We start from the raw sequence: 24024 nt of genomic DNA, 5'->3' as shown, positions 1-24024 counted from the left end.
CAGATTTGGGGGGGGTAATTGCGCCCCCCCGAGAGCGAATGAATCTGCCGCTTGTAGCCAAAGATAATGGGACCCAGACCAGCGCTCGGGTCACGAGGCAGCATCTGCCCCCCCGGGGGGGGGGGTTGGAAGGCGTTTTCCGGTAGCTTCTTTCTCTCCGTTGCCACTGCGGGGAATACGATGCAAAGAGTGAAGCTTAACCCATTAACTGCCAGGGAAGCGCGTCCGCAGCGCGTCACACCAACGAAATGTAGCTTTTATAAAATTTGGTTACTTTTTTTGTTTTCAATATAAGTTACGGTAAATGGAAACACTAAAAAGTTTACATAACCGGCAAATATCGCTACATGTAACACGCGATGCGGAACACGTCTGTAACATTGTAACATTAGACTGTATTCGTCGTCACGTGACGTGCTTCTGTACTGGGCTTTTCTGTGATACATAACAGGAGGATGAACTACGGAGTATTAATCTAGAACTAGAGGGCCCAAGGCTGAGATGGAACGGAAGGAAGTTTTACTGGTAGATAAGTGGAACAGCCTCCCAACAGAGGTGGTAGAGGGTAATACAGTGAGGGTATTAAACATGCATGGGGTAGACATACGGCTCCTGAATCTAAGACGAGACCAACGACTGATTAAGGTTTGAGTCTTTACTGCAGGAGAAACGGGCGACTAGACGGGGGCCGGATGGGGCCGATCTGCCGGCGTGTTCTAGGTCTCTATGCAGTTGCGCATGCCAGTTGCAGGAGGTGTTAACCCCTTATAGGGCTTTTTAGACTTTTTTTGTAAAAAGCAACTAAATGTCAGGTTTTTAGCCCCGTTCTCCGTTCCGAGAGCCGCTGATACATTTATTATTATTATGTGTTAATTGCGTCCGGCCCCAGGAGCCGGTAACGGGGAGTGCTCCTCATTAACACCGAGGACTGAAACAGCACGGGAGAGATTAATTGCCCCAGAGAGGGCAGATTTCCCTGCCACGGGTGACTGTATTCGTGATGAGGGAATAACGCGCATGAAAATGAAACAGCCCGCCGAGCGCAAACAATGAGAACCCGCGGGGGGCTTCAGAGAAATTCATTCAAAGGCCAGGGATTTAGGCAAAGAATAAATAATAATAATAATAATTAATAATAATAAATAATAATAAATAATAATAAAAAATAAAAATAACAAATAATCACCCTCCCACCCTGGCACACACACACTCATACTAACACGAACACACATATACACTCAGTTTAACACACACTTACACTACCGCTCAGCCCGCCTAGAATAAACATTTCTCCTGCTGTAAAGACTCAAACCTTAATCAGTCGTCGGTCTCGTCTTAGATTCAGGAGCCGTATGTCTACCCCATGCATGTTTAATACCCTCACTGTATTACCCTCTACCACCTCTGCTGGGAGTCTGCTCCACTTATCTACCACCCTCTCAGTAAAGTAAAACTTCCTTCCCTTCCATTCAGTCTCTGACTCTCTAGCGTTGGATTCCGGTCTCTTGTTGTAATTTTTCTCCTCCTTTGAAATAAATTCCCTCCCGTCCTTTATCCCTTTATAATTTTAAATGTTTCTCTCTTCTCTCCTCCAAGCTATTCAGGTTTTTGATCCACGGCTAACACCCAAAGTTTAACATCCCGAGCCCAAAAATGAGTATAAAAAAAAAAATAAAAAAAGCGTAATAAACACACCAAGCGGGGGGGGGGGGTATTGAAGTATTTACAGGGTTTATTGACCGCACTATGAAGGGCTGTACCTAATCTTCGCAGCATGGAGGTCAAAATCCCAGCGCGTTCTTCATGTTAGCGGTCATAGTGCAGAGTGTCCAATATACAGCATACCGACCAATAAAAAACAACAAAAAACTTTGCAGAATGTACACGAGCCGCGTGGAAGCCTCGAAAAAGTGGAAAAACTAAAAAAAAAAAGACAATTAACCCTTTCACGCGGGACCAAAATCCGTCATCCCGTCATCAGCGCAGACGGTCCGGATCCGGCCCGCGCGTCCCGACCGCACCAAAATCACGCCGCGGAGAAGAGGGTTCCGGAAACTAAACGCCTTCCCCACAGAAATGGAAGAAAAAAAGCACAATATTTACAAATATATAAACGTCGAAAACGTGGAGCCGGTGGGGGCCGCCATGATGACGCTCTTTCAAGCAGCATAACCAGTAAAAAAAATAAAAATAAAAAATAAAGGCTTCTAAGAGCTTATTTCTGTTCGTGATCTTGGATCAAAATAAGTGGTCTGTATCCCGGGGCACAGTCTCGGAAATAGTCACTCGCTTTTTTGGGGGGGTTTAGCTTTTCTTGTGAAGAAACTTCATCTTGTTCCCTGCAAAAAAAAAAAATAATAATTTTAAGAAAATTAAAAAAAAAGGTTAAAATTAGATTTTGTATATTTTTATAGAAAAAAGTATTTAATATAAGATCGGTGAATTATTATTAAATAAAATAAAATATATATAAAAAGGATAATATTCACCGAGTCCTCGCCAAAACTTGTTGACGCCGCTCTGCTCGCTGTCGGGAAGTTCTTCTAGGTATTGCTCCACTCTTTGTTCGAAGAGCCCTGTGATGACAGAGTACGGGGTGAGCCGGAAGGTCCATACGGCACGGAATGACTGCATTGTATCAGAGTTAATAGCGTGGCGCCGTTGTTACGTGTGGCGCACGTTGGGTTCTAGGATGGGGGGGGGCAGTACCTTTCGCTCTGCATTTTCTGAGTTCTCGGTCTTGAATAAATCCAGCAAACATCTGCGACTCCATGAAGACCTCCAGAAAACGCCGGATGCTCTTGGAAGCCACTGATTTGCGGAAGGCGTCCCTTTGGAAGACTCTCTCTCCTCTTTCATTCTGAGTCAAGAACAGAGAATAGTGGCCGATGGTTTCCACGAAGAAGCGGATGAAGACCTCCGATACCAACCCGTTCAGCGTGTTACACTCTGTATGGAGGAGACAGAAATGTCACCAACAAGTGCCGGCACGGAGTCAACAGAGCTCCGTGAATATTATGATGTAGCAGTAGGAAAAACACATTGTCCCTCGGCTCATTTGGCCTTCAGAGTGTCTTTGGCCAAACCAAGGTCCAAGCGACGTTACCTTCGTCCGAATCGCTGTCAGAATCCTGATTAATCAACTCGTTTTTCCTCTCCAGAGCCTGTTCTAGAGCCGCCTGCAGCTTCCGGGGTAACAGGGTATCCTCATCGTCCATCTGCTCGAGAACAAAACACATTCACATGGACAACGAGGCCACCGCTCCCAGCTAACGAAGGGGGCTTTCACATGTATGTGGCTGACGGTTTACGAGGATCGGTCACAAGGAAATCTAAAGAGCTTTGGGATTCCTTTTAGTGGCCGAAGTTCATGCAGTAAGATGTAGAGTTGGACTTCAGATCACCCGAGGTCCCTTCTTCAGATGTCCTCTGCATCTTACTCTATGAACGCTGGCTGCCATCGAACCAAACGTTAGAGATCTTGGTGACGATAAAGAGAAAGTCAACATACTCTGTAGATCCCAAAATACATTCACACTCTCACCTGTCTTATGAACCGGTCCGAGCCCAAGTTCACCATCAAAGCCTAGACAAAGAAGAGACAGATAACGAACACATCACGGAATACCCAATACGAGAAGAAAGCCGGTCCTGGTTACAGCTACATTTACATTAAGGAGCTCGTTTTAAATGATGGGAGACGACGGGTGGAGAGTGGAGGGTCCTCAAATAGCAGAACATCTAATAGACCGCAATAATAGAGATGAAAAGATACTCCAAGTAACATCTAACCGTCACTAGTGAGCGATCGGAGTGTGTAACTATTCACTACGCTGGGGATATGAGTAAAAGTCATAATCTCAGTGAATAAAAAGCCCTAAAATAAACTCTTTTTCACTAAGGATTGTTCAGCTTAGGGGTTCCGGGGATCGGGGAGGACTTACCTCTTCCACGGGCAGCTCCTTGAGTTTAGGTAAAGAGCTGGACAGCAGCCCCACGAGGAAGGGAGTCGGGCAGCACACGATGTCGATCATAGACAGCGGCAGGACGGGTATAAAGGTGTGCTGCCAGGAGAAGGGGTAAAGCAGGGCCACGACGGCGTGCGAGCAGCTGGACAGGGTGCTGCGGGCAGAGATACAACGTTACGAGAGAGAAAGGCACAAAGCATCTTAGAGCAACACTTTACAGTCCGCCAGTATTTAAAGGGTTACATCTTAGGGTCTTGATTTTATATTTTATACCCTTCTTTTACCAAACATTATATATAATCACACTTTATCATTCATTATCCACAGACCTCAGAATGGAACTCTACCTTCTCTCCTCCTGATACCTTTTATCCTACTTTCCTCTCCCTTCTCTCCTCTTGACATCTTTCATCCTCTCCTCTCCTCCTGATACTTTTTATCCTACCCTTCTCTCCTTCTCTCATTGTGATATATTTGATCATACCCTCTTCCCTCATCTCCCCTTTCTGATACTTTTTATCCTTCTCTCCTTTCCCTTCTCTGCTTCTGATTCCTTTTATCCTCTCTCTCCTCTCCTGATACCTTTTATCTTTCTTCTCTCCTTCTTATACCTTTTACCCTACTCTCCCCCTATCCTCTTGATACATTTTATACTGGTCCCCTCTGCGTTTTATCCTTCTGATTTCTTTTTCATCCTTCCCTCTCTCCCTTCTGACATTTACTTGTCATTTCCTCCTAATAATCCTGTTCATCGCCTCCAGTGACCGGTAGGGAATTTCTCTAATTCTGGGTACTTTTGTAAATTTCACAATCGTTCACAAGTAACATTATCCTCAAAGCCAATCCCGCATGCCATGAAGCAATTCAGCCCCTAGGTGGCAGTAAAGTCCCATTCAGAAGACCCATTACTATTGGGTAAAATGACTTTAAATGCTTCCTGGCCCCGGCGCACTTAACATCTGCCGGCTCCAACACAATCACTCTGTTTATAAACATCAAACGTTTACATTGTTACACAAAGATCTGATACATCGCAAGAAAACAAACGCTAATAAAATGTGTTACGGACAGCGGCGTATCTGCATTATTATTACTTATTGTTTTTTATAGCGCCGTCATATTCTACAGCACTGTACAACTGCATATAGGATTACAGGACACAACAACCTGGGGGTTCAGGTGCTCTCCACACACGCCATACACAGTAATCCCATTGATAGCCCGGCTGAAATTGTGCAGCCCCCTGTCTTGATGGCCTTCACATCGTGACCTCTGCCCCGACCTCTGACCTTTCCTGAAATGTGACCCCGGTCTGCAGGTTAAATTCCCAGAGACCCTGTACATTATAATCTGACCCCTCTTCCTTCTGCTTTCAACAATATTCAGAGCCCAAGAATTTTAACCCCTGTCATCTGCATCAGTTTTATCATTTGCAACTGGTGCAGGACTCGAGGGAGAGGAGGGAGATAAGCTGTGTGTTTACATGACCCTGGGGTTAAAGGGGTTTGTCACACATGTTCATTCGGAGGCTCAGTGCATAGTTTCTTGAACTCCCTTAAGTTAATATTTATCGATGTATATGGCGCCATCATGTTCCATAGCGCTGTATGATGAGTAAATAGGGCATAACACGTAGTGAATCGCATAACAATTTCTGTACAGAGGGCCCTGCTCACAGGAGCTTACAATCTAGAGGTTAAGAAGTGGTGGAAAGAGATCTTTATGATTAAATATTTTGAATATTGAGTCGGACGACGTACGAAGACCCCGTTTCTTTTCTAGAACAATCCTCTCATTACCCCCCCCCCCATCCTGCTACTGTCTGCTGTCAGTTCTGTGCGCTGGGCAATGACGTTAATCGGGGTCCAAATACATTAAAGCCGCCTTGTTCCCATGCTTCCCTGTCTGGAATTATCCAGAAATATACTGAAAAGCACCGTTAACCCTCAAAGCGCTGGAAAGGAATGTTACTATTCTGAGCGCCACACACAGAGTGACACTGCGAACTTCACCTCCCACAACTCTGAGCCGGCCTCTGCCACCCCAAAGATAATAACAGGTTTACTGACTGACGAACAGACGGTTAAAATGCAGAGAACAATATCCCATGATGCATCATAAAAAGTTTGCCCCCGAATGCAAATGTGAACCCCAACATTTAATTCCGTTCCCTGGCTGCTCGCTCGATGTCTGTATAAATGATACCTGAGAGGTCTTTTCTACAAATCTATGTAGTTTTTGTTTTTAAATCCCTTCTAGAATCCCAGCCCAAAACAGCAATTCATTATTTTTCTGCTGGTATGGCAACAAAACAAACAGCCTATCAGTATCTTGTCCTTGTGTTCCCCGCCTATAGCCTGGCATCAGTCTGCACGGTGACATCGCATAAATATACATTATTATTATTATTATTATTATTATTATTATTATTATTATCACCATTATTTATTAGCAGCTGCATAATATCAGTTATAACCTCGTTAATAGACAGAGAATTTTATAACAAAATTTCCCCTCCTCCAAATTAGCTCACTCCTTCTGCCCTGTACCCCAGTATTAGCTGGCCCATTCTGCCCTGTACCCCAGTATTAGCTCGCCCCTTCTGCCCTGTACCCCAGTATTATCTTGCCCCTTCTGCCCTGTACCCCCTGTATTAGCTCAACCCTTCTGCCCTGTACCCCAGTATAAGCTGGCCCCCGTTTTATGCGCACACCCCGGGTAGCAGCGGCCGGTGGTTCCTATGGCCTGGGCTTTGCTGCCACTTGACCCAATCCTTCAGCGAATCCGTCAGGAATCCGTCAGGAATTTTCCACGATGTTGAAATTCATTCATTCGGGAAGGAAGAAATTTCACCAAACGCTTCCCGATCCGAGATTCGCAGCCACAGGGTCCACAAAGCGACTCCACGGCCGGCAGGCGACGGCGTTTGTAACGAGTTCTGCGCTTTCACGTAATAATTAACATTAAATAAAAATAAAAAGCCGGATTACAGTGCGCTCACATAACGGGGGTTCCCAAATTTCAACACTTTCTGCCCAAACCTGTAGTGCGTTCTATTGCTTTATTGTTTTTGTTTTATTGTTATTTTTTTATTGTTTTTGTTATTGTTTTATTGTTTTTTTTTTATTCTATTTTATATAAAAAGCCATCAACAGTAAAGAAAAATTTCTGATTTTGTGAATCACTGAAATCCCGAAGCTCTGAACGAGCGCTCAAGGAGTTTCTGTCCCTTTAAAATCTGAGCAACATCCATTGACGTGACCCAAGGACCCGCCCCAGGGCACCCCCATCTGCCCCGGGGCACCTCCATCTGCCCCAGGGCACCCCCATCTGCCCCAGGGCACCCCCATCTGCCCCGGGGCACCTCCACCCGTCCCAGGGTACCTCCATCTGCCCCCTAAAGACAATTGCACAATAGGCTAAGGGGTAGAAGTGTGCCCCCCCCCCCCCGCACGTCTCTCCGTGGAAGTATTTCTTGTAATAAAAGGGTTTTTAGAGACATTCCGTGTCGCTCCGACTCCCGCCAGGATAATAAAAGAAGATGAAATCACCGGCTCAGTAAAACTTCCCCGAGAGTTCCTGCCGCGGAGATCACAGATAAACCGGGATTTCAAGGACCTGCCAAAGACAACTATTATCCTTACCCCCCGCTAATACCCCTAGCGGAGCTCGGGGCCGAAGTTACCCCAGCAAGAGAAAACAACGCGATCTGACGCTTGGAAGCCCAAAACACGAGACCCTCCCACTGTTACAATTTCACACGTTACAGGGGATTAACAGGTCGCTGCAGCCCGATTTGGGGCGAAATATTTAAAATTATAGAAACACAGAAGCTGCCGACAGATCGGCCCCATCCGGCCCCCGTCTAGTCACCCGTCTCTCCTGCTGTAAAGACTCAAACCTTAATCAGTCGTTGGTCTCGTCTTAGATTCAGGAGCCGTATGTCTATCCCATGCATGTTTAATCCCCTCACTGTATTACCCTCTACCACTTCTGCTGGGAGGCTGTTCCACTTATCCACTACCCTCTCAATCGCATCGTAATGGGAGTTAACGCAGAAAGCTGTTTTTTGTGACTACTTCTACAGAAATCCTCACGTGACGTATATGTCGCAACTCAACACAAGGTTTTCAACCTCTAAAGTTTCTCCGTACCAGAAAGTGTTACATCTAACCCGTTTTCAGAGCCCCTTCTTACGGTTTCGTTTCTATGTGTGATGGCGCATGCTCGTTAAAATCATTCATTAATTAGTTCACATAATTCGCTTGCTATATTGTAACAGAAACAAGAACAATGTTTCCTCCGTAACAGAAGCGCCAGAAGTCAGCGCAGGAGGACGGCTCCTTCCCTCCTAGCGATAAAGAAGAAGCGACTCGCCGGCCCTGACCTTAGCTTTTCGGCCACGAAGATGACGCGTCTCTCTAGCAGCAGGGAGGCGAAGATCCGGATGATCTGCCGGACGCTGAGGCATCTGAACAGGCACTCGAAGTCCACGTGCTCCAGGCGGGAATCCATGGGCCTCCGCAGCTCGATCACCTGGGGGGAGGAGGATCCGGACGATATTATCGAGGGGCTAGTTTTGGAAAGATGCCCCTGATTGTCAGAGATGCCCCCGATTGTCAGAGATGCCCCCTGATTGTCAGAGGTGCCCCTACCTCATTGCCTGCGCCGGGCAGGAAGGTCTTCACCCGGATGGTTTTTCCAGGGGCTGGGAACGGCGATTCCATCAAACTCCTCATAAACGGGTACACGAGAGCGGCGGAGATCCCGCGCCTCCTCTCCACCTCGTCCAGGATCTGAGCACAAGGGAGAAAGCATTACAGGGGTAACTCCGTGCCGAAAAATCTCCCCCGAGAGCCCTGGGGTATAAAAACAAACTCAAACGGCCCTTCTTAGGATCTAGGGAAACGATTCAAGATTCATGGGTAAATGGATAGGGGGTAGAGAGGAAGATTAGTGAGAGGTGTGGTAGATAAGTGGAACAGCTTCCCAGCAGAAGTGAGGGTGTCTTTCTACGTGCACTTTGCCCTTGACACTTGTGGCATTTGGGGGCGAGACGGACGATCTCCTGCGTACGCCATCCTCAGACTACTGCGGCCAGCACCACGACTTACAGAAATACACCACTAACACCCCAAAAAAGGGGGAAAACACAACTACTAGATGATTATTAGCAGAGATGGTAATATTATTATTATTATTATTTGCCCAGAAGCCATTCCTTTTGGGTACAAAGTGATGCACCCCTGGAACTATTGCGCAATCGTGACACTAACACCCCGCAGAATGCCCCGACCCACCCCCAGCTGTACACCACGGTCCTGTCTCCGGCCCCCTGCCCCGGGAAGCTGCCCCCGCTCGTTCACCTCGGGTCCCTCCTCGCATTCTTAAGGAAGAATGGGGGGATAAACTGGCGGGAGGGCAGACGGCCCCCTTTAATATTCCAGAGACTGCTTTCCTCTTCCAGCCTCGGCCAAAACAAATAAAGCCGCAGCTCTGCTTTCCCACCACGGCCGGGGCGGCAAATGACGAAATAAAGAAAGAAAACGAGCTGAAGGCCGGCATTAAAGCGCTTATAGACGGGGGGGGGGGATTAACACCAGCACCAGCGATCCACGAGATCGTAAACCAGTCCCGAGTTTTCTCCGCGGGTTTCTGTTGGCGTCGCCTGCCTCAAAAACCGATGACTTCTCTTTGTGTTCATTAAGATTCCTCCCCGCGGAGAACGAAAAAGGGTCGGGGGACTCGGAACGGGGCAAAGGGCGACCTCACCGGGGGACATCGGTGCAGAGCATGCTGGGGAGTTGCATAGAATTTGTGCCAAAAAATGTTTTTTTTGGTGAAGTTTGCATTGAGACGGGAAAATATTAACATTATTGCCACCCGGCGACTTCTCAACGACACAGGATTTCAGGACAAGTTATCAAGTGTTTGTCTTACTTTGGATACAATAAAGATTTTTAGTAGGCATTTTAATGAAAGGGTTAACCTTTTCCTTTGGGTATTAAATACACGCTTCCTATCAAAAGTTTGGGGTCAGTTAGAAATGTCCTTGTTTTTTTAAAGAAAAGCACATTTTGTCCATTAAAATAACATGAAGTGGATCGGAAATCCAGCGCAGACGGGGTTAATGTTGTAAATGACTATTGTAGCTGATTTTTAATGGAATCTCTTCATAGAAGTACAGAGGCCCTTTATCACTCCCATCACTCCTGTGTTCCAATGGCCCTTTATCACTCCCATCACTCCTGTGCTCCAATGGCCCTTTATCACTCCCATCATTCCTGTGCTCCAATGGCCCTTTATCACTCCCATCACTCCTGTGCTCCAATGGCCCTTTATCACTCCCATCATTCCTGTGCTCCAATGGCCCTTTATCACTCCCATCACTCCTGTGTTCCAATGGCCCTTTATCACTCCCATCACTCCTGTGTTCCAATGACCCTTTATCACTCCCATCACTCCTGTGCTCCAATGGCCCTTTATCACTCCCATCACTCCTGTGTTCCAATGGCCCTTTATCACTCCCATCACTCCTGTGTTCCAATGGCCCTTTATCACTCCCATCACTCCTGTGTTCCAATGACCCTTTATCACTCCCATCACTCCTGGGTTCCAGTGGCCCTTTATCACTCCCATCACTCCTGTGCTCAAATGGCCCTTTATCACTCCCATCACTCCTGTGCTCCAATGGCCCTTTATCACTCCCATCACTCCTGTGTTCCAATGGCCCTTTATCACTCCCATCACTCCTGTGTTCCAATGACCCTTTATCACTCCCATCACTCCTGTGCTCCAATGGCCCTTTATCACTCCCATCACTCCTGTGTTCCAATGGCCCTTTATCACTCCCATCACTCCTGTGTTCCAATGGCCCTTTATCACTCCCATCACTCCTGTGTTCCAATGACCCTTTATCACTCCCATCACTCCTGGGTTCCAGTGGCCCTTTATCACTCCCATCACTCCTGTGCTCAAATGGCCCTTTATCACTCCCATCACTCCTGTGCTCCAATGGCCCTTTATCACTCCCATCACTCCTGTGTTCCAATGGCCCTTTATCACTCCCATCACTCCTGTGCTCCAATGGCCCTTTATCACTCCCATCACTCCTGTGTTCCAATGTATTTATTTTTTTTTTTTTTAATGATTTACTATTTTTACACGGAGCTCGCCATTTTTTTGTTATCATGTGGTATCTGGGATCACCTCTCGTGTTTATTGCTTAATGGCAGAGCTTAGTAACTATAAAACATCATCGGCCAAAAAATCCCAGTGGGCAGTAAGACCAAGGAATTCAATAGGTTACTGATGTAGAGCAGCGTCTTTAGACATTCTTACACCCTGACATGGCCTGTACTGAGTAACCTGGTGGGTGACGGATTAATGAAAACACTACAAATGAACACAAATCTTACCTTGGAAAACAAATCAAAGCAGCCAAGCCGACTGATCACGCAGTAGACTTCGGGCAGACGGGGGCCTTTTCCGCTCGGCTGTGAGAAATAAAAAGTAGTGAGGTCAGAATCCAAATCTAGGGGGTCAGAGGCTTTTAAAAGGACGGTTTAGTTTACTAAGAGGGTGGTGGATAAGTGGAACATCCTCCCAGCAGAAGTGGTAGAGGGTAATAGAGTGAGGGTATTAAACATGCATGGGATAGACATACGGCTCCTGAATCTAAGACGAGACCAACCACTGATTAGGGCTCCACCACGGTATAGGATTTGATTAATTGGATCCCCCCCCCCCCCACGGCTGAATTATGAAGCGCATTCTATACAGGATGATGAAGCCAATGCAAACATTAACTCTTCAGAGGCCATTCATTAACATACGGAACCCGTCGGCCCCGCGGAGCCGCAGCGGCTTCACCTAGAGGTGGAAATATTCCAGATATTATTCTGCCAGAAAAAACATCTTGGCCGCCGAGTCCGGTTTCCATTTCTATTAAGCTGTGTATGTAAGAGGGCTGCCCGGCCGGCCCCCGTTACTTATAACGCTGTGGCGGTTCAGCACCCTGTAATTTTTGGGCTCCGCTCTATAATTTTGGGTTAGAAACCTCGTTGCTGACATTACCGTTAACACAGATCAATCCGCATTCAATTCAAAGCTCATTTTTTATTTTTTTGTTATTTTTTGCTCAGCGGGTGGTCCGCGTGGGGCGAGAACAGATATTTTCCGCCGTTTAAACGTCAATTTATTAGGTGCAGCGCGTCTCGGGTGGGCGGGCATCAAATTTGTGCTAAAAAGCTGCATTATTGTATTTTCAGCTCCGTGAAGGACCAGAAGCCTTAAATTTTCAATAAAAACATTCGATTCTCGATAATAATATATTCTAATTACCGTCATTACTTCATTAATATTAATTACATTTACTTTATTATCATAAGAAAAACAGGGAGTTTAGACTCAGTTTCTACGATAAATGTCCTCTTACGTACTCCGACCATAAAAGGCAAATTACTTTTTTATGTCAAAAATAATTAGAAATTTTAGCCCCATTCGGCCCCCGTCTAGTCGCTCGTTTCTCCTGCTGTAAAGACTCAAACCTAAATCAGTCCTTGGTCTTGTGTTAGATTCAGGAGCCGTATGTCTATCCCATGCATGTTTAATCCCCTCACTGTATTACCCTCTACCACTTCTGCTGGGAGGCTGCTCCGCTTATCTACCACCCTCTCAGAATGGTATTGCATTTATCATTGCCCTGATAGTAACAAGCCATACAATATTACCCTCTATGAATATAATTATGTTACGTAGATCTGTCACTTTATTAATCTTTTACCATTCTATACATTATATTTTCATATACCGTATATAATATATATAATGATATGTATAACCATAAAATATATACATTATCATAAAATAGGGGGAGGGGAGAATTATAACTTTTGAAACTTTTTTATTTTTAGAAATGAAATAATAAAATATTTGATCTTCTTGAATATTCCGAGATGTGGTTTGGTTTTGGCGGCCGTATCGGTAAGGAATCCCTTCCTAGGGTAATATAAACATGAAATGCCCCCGCCCAGGTAATGACAGTTTTCGGCCCCAGGCGGACAGACAGGTGCTCGCATTTGAGGCTACGAGGAAACGGTAAAATAAAGTAACTTCCTTAATATCTGCGTCCCAGAAACGGGGTTAATCTTTTTTTTTTTTGTCCTTATTAGGAAGGGGAGACGGCCGACATCGGCGATTAAATCAAATATGTTGGATTTCGGTTAAAACTCCATTGTGTCGAATGTGAAGGAATGCCGAGCGCGGGCCAGGGGGCTTGGAAACCCACCAGGAAAAAAAAAAGCAACGTTACTGATCCGCCAGCAAAAGCATGAAATTCCTGGGTCAGGCGAAAGCGCTCCACGGCTGCAGCCTGCACCCTTACTGTGCTAACGGGGAGGAAAAACTACACATAGAATAATGGAGGGCTGGGGAAGGTTTTTAAAAGGTTTTGGTCCACGATAAAAAAATATTATTTGCAATTTCTCAGCAAAATCTGCCATATTATTCTAATCATTAAGATATACAGTATATATATATATACACATTTTTTCCGTTTGTATGGCAACAACCTATCAGGGCCTGCTTTCCTGTCATGTGACAATTACATGCGCCCAGCAAAAATGATGAACAATTCAAAATTTGACTGATAATGCCACCCTATTCCTGCCTGTGCCCCACCCCTTGGAAAGGGTTAATACCCCCCCCCCCCCGTTATAAAGCATGCGCACTATTAGCTAGGACCATTGTTTTGAAAACATGGAACCTCCTACAATAAACACAAAAGTAAATAATGCTAAACTACTTCTCCGTTGTTATGACAACCTGCAAATTCGATCAAAAATGACTGAGTTTGGCTCAAGAACCGGAGCCGACTTTTCTAAAAGGATAATTTATTAAAATGAAATAATCTGAATATAATATTTATAGCCAGTGACAGAAATACAAATATTTAACATTTTGCCGTTTGCAAAACCCCGTGATTTATGTAAAGTTGCATCGTCATAGTAACACGCGATGCAAAAAATGTTACAAAACAAATAAATCGGTTTAAAGTAGGATTACGGTCTGGAGATGCTGACCTCTGATGGTGGTTAGCGGTCATCCTGCGGTCTTTTGCCCCCCGGGGTGGGTTTAATGTTAGATTAGAAGAATTGCATTATTTGCATATGGGGGCAGGTGATGATGTCACAGGAGGGCAGGAACCCAGCCCAGCAGCCCATTAACACATTACATTGGAACTAATTTGGGATACAAAATAATTCTGTGGAAAATGGGGCTACATAGAATATGGACCCCATAATAGGATCATGTAAAGCAGGGGTTCTCAAACTGCGGCCCTCCATCTGCTGCAGGACTACATCTCCCATAATGCTCCTTCAGCTAAGGGGCTGGCTGAGGAGTATGGGAGATGTAGTCCTGCAGCAGCTGGAGGGCCGCAGTTTGAGAACCCCTGATGTAAAGGATCCAGACATAGTGTAAACGCTGCATAGATTTACAAATACACAAAATAAAAGTTTCTGGCAGTGGCCCCTGAATGTTCAAATAAGAGCAGTCCCGGGGGCAATTCCCGTCCCTGCCCCCCTCGCCAGCCCTGCATGAGATGCAGCATCAGCACGTTTTCCTTTAAACATTAAACTTGCTTTCCTTTTGTTTGGAGCGACAGAGTTCAGACCGTGAACTGTTCACCTAGATTGTTCTGGAAGTTCAGTGATTACCACGCAGCGACGTGCACCGGCTTGTTCGTGTGAATGCGATCGGTGGTACTTCTGCACAGCTGTGCACACACATTCTCGCTCATTCACACACATTCACGCTCATTCACGCTCCCGCCATACAAACATATAGAACAGAACTTATTTATACAGAGATTCAGTCTGTATTACAGAACAAAACACTCCTTAAAACACAGAAGCAGGCACGCCACTATGCACTACAACTCCCATCATCCTCCACACACCTTCTGAAATCAGAGGCCACGGGCATACGGTGAGCTGGGGCAGATTATGTTCCAGGCATATGGGTGCAGGTGACTCGTGCAACCAATCGTTCTGCAGATAACAGGCTGTGCGGCTGGGATTGTGTGGGAATTCTGGGCACTCCAGCCAATCAGAACGCTGCTTATTGAGTCAATTATGTCTTCACGGGAACCCCGGGGCTCTTCCTGAGCGGCCCTTAACACAACAGGCAACTAAAGCCTGCTATAGGTCAGCCCAATGAATATTTAGCCCCTTAAATAAGAAATAAGGAGCAAAAAGTTTAGATTTATTAGGAGAGATTCTGATGCAACGAGATGACGTTTGCACCAGAATTTTTTCTAAATTTGAACATAAAGGGAATAAAGAAGTCGATTCCTCTGCACTTAGAGGTCGGGGTAAGTTAATAGAATGCTAGAAAGAGTCATTACCCGAATCTCACGCATCTGCCCCGCACCTGATTAACTGGTTACTTTGTGTCTTAGCTGCAGAATTATCAGACGCATGAATTATCAGACGCATGAATTATCAGACGCATGAATTATCCGGGTACGGAGCTCGGGGATTTGGGGACTTCCTGCTGATGGGAACTTCATTAAGTCGTGAGACTGAAGATTAGGTGACACATAATGTGTTAAAAGGGCAGTTATCAACGGTCTGAGAGATCTCACATTAAAGGGTTAATTGAAGGCAAATATTGTCCAACAAAATGAATGAGAATCTCGACGGGAAACAAACCGCGCCTCTAACCACAACTCGAGTCCAAGTGAGCGAAAACTGTCACCATTATTCTTAATACGGCAGAAAACCCCACTTTCTGCCCCTCAGAATATTTACATAAAATGCAGTATTTCCACCCAAAGTGTCTGTGGCATGTTGTGTGAAGGCGCAGGCGGCCTTTCTTGCACCGCGACATGGAGTGGACATTTCCTGATCTACCCACGAGTCCCTCAACCAGAGCCAACTCCACGTGGATCAAGTTAACCCTCAGTAGCTACAAACTTTAGGAAACAGAACCTCTCCGAAGCCAGAGAGGCATCATCTTCTTCCTGCCTTACCAGCAGCCGTCGGCAATATCCAAACCGCCTGCTGCCATCTTCTCCGGTTAACATGAAAGAGAAGGTCTCGCTGAAAGAAAAGAGAGGATTGTAAAACACAAAGCACTATAATGCCTATAATCCCTATTACCGAGGGGCACGTCCTACAGCCGGGTATTAACCCCCTGCCCTCCAGATAATGGCCGCTTGCCGAGTTATAGTCGTTCTCCTCGCCGCATGCCGTTGGCAGCTACTTTCTCAAATACTTTCATTCTTTGTCCGGACTCGCCAGCCCCGTGGAAGCGGCAGCCGGAGCGCAGGAGGGAAATCGGGGAGGAAAAGGAACATCCAAGTCCTATACCTGTTATACTCAGACACAGGCAGCCAGTCGCGGGCGTCGGGGAAGCAGAATTGGGGAATGGCCTTCAGACGTTCCTCGGCTTCCCGGACCTGCTTGGTCGGCCTCTCTAGCTGCGATCAGAGGAGCGTCGTGAGAAAACAGGAAGGATAGCAGCGGGGTAACGCGTTTCATCGCATCGATACGAGCCGAAGCATACCTTCGGGAACTGGTAGGTGACCTCAGGGGTGTACGTGTTTTTGGAAGGCTTTTTCTTCATGGACACCACGACGAAATACTCAAAGAGTTCCCGTTCCTGCCACTCAATGAGCTCCAGCTCCAGGGTGCGGTAACTCGGCGCCGTCTTCAGCACGGACTGAATATGGACGAGGCGCTGGGTATGCGCTGCGGAGAATGCAACAAACACTCGGATATCGCATTTCATGAAACTTTCGCTGTCACTCACTGAGTAAAGGTCACCGCTGCCCCCTTTACCGGCTCTCTAGAGGTTAGGCAACCCCACAAATGACTAAATCAATGTTGAATTCCTGAGCCTAAAAATGTCTAAAATATGGGTTAAAATGTATCAGCGTCCTCAGTATCCAGACGATATCTGCGCACTGATTGGACAGAGACAAACCGTACCTTTAAATCTGTCATCCGAGTCGCTTTCACTCTCACTGTTATCGTCTGCGGGGAAAATATGATAAATAAATGATTTTAAGTTAAAACTTATAATAAAAGTTCTAGAATGCAACAGAATGAAGAGTTTCGTAAAATCCCATAATGTGTAAATTTCCCAATTAAAAAAAAAAAATCCATAAAGTTGTTAATTGTTTTTCTGAGCGTTTCGGGATTAGGGTAAAGAAGGCGGCCCGACCACAAATAATAACGGAAAAGATTCAAATTATAATTGTTACAAATACCGATAGCTGTCACTGGAAACAGAGCAGAGTTAAAGAGATTCCAGGATTGGTGAATATGGAGACTTTGGATAATATTGGTTTAGTTTGCCCTCGAAGGAGCGGAGGAAACTGGGCAGACATTGTCTACCAGTCCAGAGGGGCCAACAGGCAGGGAGCCATCGCTGCAGCAGGAGGGTCACCTGCTGGCCACCCACTGCCGACATATTCCTCGAATGACCTCCGTAACAAGCGCTCTCTACGGTGACATCTGGTAACTCGTCTCCTCTCCTCTGAACCAACCGGCTATAGAGTAAGAATCCGAGGAAGACGCTCTCTGATCCGCAACGGCGCAGAAGTCACACGAGTTATGCCGTCAACGTACCTCGCAAAGACGCAGTCTCCAGGTTGGTCATAGACAGCTTTTTGAGTCTCTTCTTGCCTCGTTTTGCGCTGTAGATGGAGTTTATTCTTTGTACAAGCTGCGCGGGGAAAAGGAAATGCGGTTTAACTTCATCTGGCGCAGCCCCTGCCACAAAGACCCGAGACTGATACAGACTGCCTCTTGGACCGGTTTGATGAGTTCCGAAACACGGTCTTCTTTGATTTTTGGATCAAACTTATAAACAAAACCCTAAAATCATAAAATACCCTAAAATCGCAGTCTAAGAAAAAAGTTTCCTAAGTGGATCAGGAGGAGCTCGATAAGCAGGACAGACCAAAGGGATCACCCGGCTACTTTGTAACGGCGCGGGGATCGCTCCACGGCAGAGGAAGCCGAGCGCTGGAAAGCTTTACAGATGAAAGTCTCCTGCTTGTCAGCACTTCTGCGACTGTTTCATTTCTGCGTCGGACCGGCGGGGTTATCACTCGCAGGCACCGCGGCGGGAAGCACCATGTTTAGATATTTCGTTTCCTTTGTTTAAAGGGCCCCGGGCGCAGCAATTAGCAGGTCCCGCCTGTAAGCGAGCGCGCGGAGGGCTTTGATCTCGTTCGGTCATTAAGGGTAAACGAGACCAACGACCGATCAAGGTTTGAGTCTTTACAGCAGGAAAAACAGGCAGACTGGACGGGGGGCCGAATGGGGGCCGATCTGCCGGCGGGTTCTGGGTTTCTAGTTGCAGACTGAAATAGGATAGCGCCGGATTATGAAATGTGTGTGAATAAAACCCCTTTATAAAACTGGAAATTACCTATTTAACCCTTTCAGTGCTAAAGATCGCAGCTTAAGTAACAGATTGTATTCAGGTTTACAAAGTATGGAGTTCCAGTCGAATATAAAAAAGGTCTGCTGTAATAAAAATGCTACATTTACAACGTTAACATAAAAAAATATAATAAAACGAGTTACAGAGATTAACACTGCAGGTGAGGGCCGCGCAGCTCAGAGGATATATCGATGATATACCGCATTCAGTATCCTCTCTACTGCTTCTAATCCCCCATTTAATCATTAAATGGAAATCTAGCATTAAGGAACGGCTTACCTTGGGGATCCGCCGTGCTCGCCGGGCCAGGAGGCCGCTGGTTGTGCTTAGACTGTCCTCGTTGAGGCTGGAGGGTGAAGGCGGTATGGCGAGCTGGGCGAGGAGCAGCATGTCATCGTGGCTGTGGCGTTTAGGAAGCCGGGGCACGCGGTGTTTGCGCTCAGGGGCACTTCCGATCCTTAGCGACTGGCTGCTGGCTTTAGAGGGCGTCTTCGGAAATAAACACACCAACAAACTTGAGTTAAGAAAGAGTTACATTTTATGGATTCTAAAGCTTTGTGGCACCAGGCATGGGTGACCTTTATCCGTCAGTTTGTGTAAATGTACAGTACCGGTCAAAAGTTTGGGGTCACTCATTTTCTAACCATCAATTAGCCTTTTAAACTTAAACTTGGAATAGTGGCCATTGGAACCCAGGAGTGATGGGAGTGATAAAGGGCCATTGGAACCCAGGAGTGATGGGAGTGATAAAGGGCCATTGGAACCCAGGAGTGATGGGACTGATAAAGGGCCATTGGAACCCAGGAGTGATGGGAGTGATAAAGGGCCTCTGTACGCCAATGAAGAGATTCCATTAAAAAACAGCCGTTTCCAACTACAATAGTCATTTACAGCATTAACCCCGTCTGCGCTGGATTTCCGATCCACTTCATGTTATTTTAAAGGACAAAATCTGCTTTTCTTTCAAAAACAAGAAAATGGATGTCACCCCAAACTTTTGAATGGTCGTGTATTTCTGATAATGAACCATTGGCCATTATTTTACTATGTTTTAGAAAAGCTTATATCTCATTTAAAAAAAAAAAAATCCCTTAACTTTTAAGTGAGGACAAAATGCTAATCAGCTGTCAGGGCAAACACTTTATTCACTGGCAAGAAATCACTATAAATCTTGTAGAATTCAGGAAATTTGTTTTTCATGCAATAATTGGATTTGCAACAAAAATGTTGCAAGAGTTTCTATTTTTAATTCCCAGTTTAATTTGTCGTTTTATAACGTTCGGATTGTTAGTGAAAATCTCACAACGGACCAAGTGAGAGGCCATTTAAGTAAAAAAAAATGAAAACATTTTAAAAAACATTGAGTTTTAAAGTAATAATGAGTCTTTCGGTCGGTAACGGATATCTACGGCCGGGTTCTAAATCCTCTGCTTTGTCCTTGTTTCCCTCGACTCTCTGAAGGCTAACGGAGGGATCATAAAACATGAGGGTCTACCTGCGTAGGTGTCGTGTACTTCCTGTCGTGCAGCCGCCACATCCTGTTTGCCGGTTCCAAAGAGACGTCGGCCGACGGCTGGGTCTTTCGACCCGAATGTCGTCCTTTCAGGTCCACATCTTCGTAGGGGTTTTCCTTGGGCGATTCGCCTTGTTTTTAGGAAGAAGGAGAAACAGATACTGGTTTAGAAGGAATAAAATCATGTGAACTCGTCGAGAGCTCCAAATCTCCTCAGATTCCAGCGTGACTCATTCTCCGCTCCGCAGCTGGAATCTGGCAAGGATTTCGACGATCAGGGTTTTGTTTTTTTTTTAGGTTTTTTTTAGTTTTTTTTTCTTTCTAACGCATACATGCACTCCAGACAAGAAAAAAATTCCCGAGACCCGCTACTGAGAGTTACCAGCTGGGTAAACGTTCAAATATCTAGTACAGTATTCTCGTAAAATAAAGCATGTTAACCCCTCCTGAGCCGCAGGCTGGTTATTTTCTTGAAAAAGTTTCATTTTTAATGAATTTAATGGAAGGAGGTGGGGGGGGTTTCAGGTTTCTTGGCTCTTTTACAGAATCTCCAGTTTTTGTTTTGCATTATTTATTTATTCATTTATTTATTTATTTTTATTTATACCGAAAATGCTCCTTACATTTTTTTTGCAGAAGGAAAGTCCCGGGTAACATTAGTAATAATTACCCCCGGATCTACTAGTGGGACCATGGGAAGTGGGGTAGTTAGAAATCAAGGGGGAGGGGAATCCGAATGCAAAATGGTGCTGTGATCAACAAATTTTGATGAAAAAAATTCCACTCCTGTGTTCCAATGGCCCTTTATCACTCCCGTCACTCCTGTGTTCCAATGGCCCTTTATCACTCCCATCACTCCTGTGTTCCAATGGCCCTATATCACTCCCATCACTCCTGTGTTCCAATGGCCCTTTATCACTCCCATCACTCCTGTGTTCCAGTGGCCCTTTGTCACTCCCATCACTCCTTTTTCACTCCCATCGCTCCTGTGTTCCAATGGCACGTTGTGTTCACTGATCCAAGCTTAAGTTTAAAAGGCTAATTGATGGTTAGAACCCCTTTTGTAATTATGTTACAGCCAGAAATCTCCTTGTTTCCATGAAAACAGCTGAGTGACCCCAAACTTTTGAACTGTAATGTACGTTGCGGGTATAAGCTGTAGCCGCTGTGTGGTGGGAATTGCAGAGAAGCTCGTGGTACTATTTGTAATATTTTAAACCTTTGCGTCTTATAAATTCACAAAATTGTATTTTTTTCAAGAGGAAGTAGCATTTCTTAGATTGAGCAACAACTTCTGCAACAAGACCGGACAGATACAATGACTTATTGGCTCTGGATACATTCTACATGTGCATATCGTTTGTCTCCATCCTTTCTGGTTCTAATTTTATCCGATACGATTCTGAAACATTCTAGAACTGAAGTTTACGGAATGCAGGATTTTGGGGATTCCAGAAGCGTTAATAAAAATCTGACTTTCTTTAAAGACTTGGGTTTGTGCCGAGATCAGGTTACAGGTAACGGCTCCGACGCGTTCTACCCGATTAATGCCGATCTACGTACATAGATAAAGACCAGAACATTTCACCCCAGATTAAAAAGCATGATTCATACAAAAAAACGGCTCGAGAGGAAAAAAAAAAGTGTGAAACGGGAATTGTGATAAAGCTTTCAGCAAGCGCTCTCGCACCGCGCCGTCACAGAATAAACCTGTGATTGAGCAACTGTGAGATCTGCGGGCGTTTGGCACGATCGCGGCTCAAGCTGCTTTACAGCCACGTGACTTGTAAGAAGAGATGACTAAACTGTTTTGTTTTTTTTATATAAACCTCTCCATTTTGGGAATAAACCACACTTTTTCCCGTTTAGGTCACAATGTCAGAGGATGAAAAAGATGAACAGTCGTTATTTTTTCTTCTTCTTACGTGAATGATTGTGTCATTTTACGCATCTTTGCTTTATTCTGACAGTTCTCGCCGTCGGCGGATTCAACCCTTTTGTGCTTCTATTTCCCAAATCTGTTTAATCAGAAAAACCCCGAGACGCCCAGTTCGCTGTGATAAGGAGTAACGCTCTCCGTCTCCTCTGTTGGGACTTCACCCCGACCACTTGGGGTCACAAAAAAAGGTAATTGGGTAAAATGATTAAAAAAACACTTGGATGGAAATAGCTTGGAGGAGAGAAAAGAGAGAGATAAGACAGGCAGAGAAGAGAGAGAGAGAGAGAGAGGATTAACAAAAGACAGAAGGGAAATTTATTTCAAAGCAGGAGAAAAGTTACAACACGAGACCGGAATCTAACACTAGAGGATCAGAGACTGAGATGGAAGGGAAGGAAGTTTTACTTTACTGAGAGGGTGGTAGATACGTGGAACAGCCTCCCAGCAGAAGTGGTAGAGGGTAATACAGTAAGGGTATTAAACACGCATGGGATAGACATACGGCTCCTGAATCTAAGACGAGACCAACGACTGATTAAGGTTTGAGTCTTTACAGCAGGAGAAACGGGCGACTAGACGGGGGCCGGACAGGGGCCGGACGGGTCTCGGTACGTTGACTCTCAGCTCCGAATTCTCTGTAGGGTCAGCCCTTTGGATCTCTTTTAGTTTAAAACGGCGAATAAACGTACTTTAAAGTCACGTATAATAATCTAATCCTAATAACTCTCTAATCGTTTCCGCTTAGTGGAACGCGCCGGCAGGTGCTCTCAGCCGACGACTTGTTCCTGTTAAATGCTGCGGTGCATGTAGCTGGAATACGAGCCAAACAGCTGAACAAGGAAAATATACATCTAACAAATTTCCAGCGGCAGCTCAGCTTCTGCCAAGTTTTACCGCGGCCGCCGTCTTCCAGCAAAAACAAAATGCCATCTCGAGGGCAATAAGCTGCGGAACCGCCTCACCCGGGATCGTCCGGGTAACCTGCGGCGGGGTAACAGGATCCGATGTACAAGAGAACCCATTACTCAACAGAAGCTGCTCTCCAGGCATTTTGTGGGTGTGGCTTTGGGTGGGGTTAGTCATCTGCCCCACCTACAACTGAACCCTTTTCCCCACCTAGTCCCACCCCTCACCCACCCTGCATATAAAGATCACGCTGTCTGCAGGGTTAAGGCTTTAATGCGCTCTTCCATAACATCTCCAGCCCGGCATTTAAATCCGTCTTTGGATGGGAATCTGGGGCGACTGAGACTCAAACGGGGGCTCCGGACGGGATAGCACCTAAGGGCCCCAAATGCAGGCGTATTTCTGTTTAATTCAGAACATGTGCTTTACTTCCCGCGAGGAAATCCGCTCTAATTTAAAGACAAATTGATGTTGAAAATATCTATATTTTCCTTTTTTTATTATTATTATTTCACAGTCCGTGGCGGGGGGACAGTAGAGCTGTTGGATCCAAATGGTCACACGATAGTGTGGCCAGATCTCCTGATTCCCAGGAGAAAGTGTCCGGAATTATGATTTCCGACCCCAAATTTTATTTGTCCGGTGATCCCATCTTAAACCTTTCAAAATGAAATTTATATTTTCTTTTTCATTATTTCAACAACGGAAAATGGACAGTCGTTTACAATCTTAAATGCCCAAACAATTTATTTTAATGACTAGAAAAATGACATATTTAAGCAGGAAGGAAAATAGTAACACAAAAACACGTCACATCCGCCTATCCTGTCCCGACGGACCGTCTCTCAGCCAATAGTAAGCCAAGGCAATTGTCTGTAGGACCCAACGCAGAAAGCAGAGGCTCTCATTGGGCACCGAAACGCCTGCCATTTATATAAAATTAGTGACAGAAATCTTTCAGAGCTTAGAATTCCAAAGGTAATAATATTATTCTTATTTTTCTGTTGACTACAAAGAAAAAGTAATGGAAAAAAGATTCAGAAACGGATAGAATTAAAACATCTACCCCAAAATAACACAGAATAAGAACAGCCCCGGAGGGAAAGAATTGGACAGAGGGGCCCCATGAATGTAGTGCGGACGAGGTACCCATGGTCAAGCCGGTTTAAGGGGTTAAGGCATGACTAAGCGGAAATTTTAGCACGGAAGGAGTTAAGTTTGGAGGCACGTGCAGGGCC

General features: G+C 45.5%; 1 protein-coding gene across 4 annotated transcripts in view; it reads right to left on the bottom strand.

Moving 5' to 3' along the window:
- Nucleotides 1-2304: 2304 nt before the first annotated feature.
- The window catches only part of LOC149276520 (DENN domain-containing protein 2B-like), a 31727-nt gene continuing 10007 nt past the window's right edge, over nt 2305-24024 (bottom strand). For 2 of the 4 annotated variants that reach the window (XM_089503519.1, XM_089503520.1), the window contains 16 exons: nt 19924-20072; nt 18708-18917; nt 17606-17702; nt 16964-17008; nt 16539-16723; nt 16343-16452; nt 16003-16072; nt 11387-11464; nt 8624-8764; nt 8356-8504; nt 3945-4122; nt 3545-3586; nt 3107-3218; nt 2710-2949; nt 2490-2576; nt 2305-2339 (listed from right to left, as the gene is read on the bottom strand). In XM_089503519.1, the coding sequence (XP_089359645.1) occupies nt 2305-2339; nt 2490-2576; nt 2710-2949; nt 3107-3218; nt 3545-3586; nt 3945-4122; nt 8356-8504; nt 8624-8764; nt 11387-11464; nt 16003-16072; nt 16343-16452; nt 16539-16723; nt 16964-17008; nt 17606-17702; nt 18708-18917; nt 19924-20072 (1928 nt within the window). The remainder of the gene's footprint in view (nt 2340-2489; nt 2577-2709; nt 2950-3106; nt 3219-3544; nt 3587-3944; nt 4123-8355; nt 8505-8623; nt 8765-11386; nt 11465-16002; nt 16073-16342; nt 16453-16538; nt 16724-16963; nt 17009-17605; nt 17703-18707; nt 18918-19923; nt 20073-24024) is intronic. The other 2 variants (XM_089503522.1, XM_089503521.1) reach the window with 2 other exon arrangements.

This window comes from Sceloporus occidentalis, unplaced genomic scaffold (genome assembly GCF_023333645.1).
Source record: "Sceloporus occidentalis isolate IW3139 unplaced genomic scaffold, rSceOcc1.0.p SCAF_235, whole genome shotgun sequence".
NCBI lineage: Eukaryota > Metazoa > Chordata > Lepidosauria > Squamata > Phrynosomatidae > Sceloporus > Sceloporus occidentalis.
The sequence above is the reverse complement of the archived record's forward strand: the minus strand, read 5'-3'. Positions and strand labels throughout refer to the sequence as shown.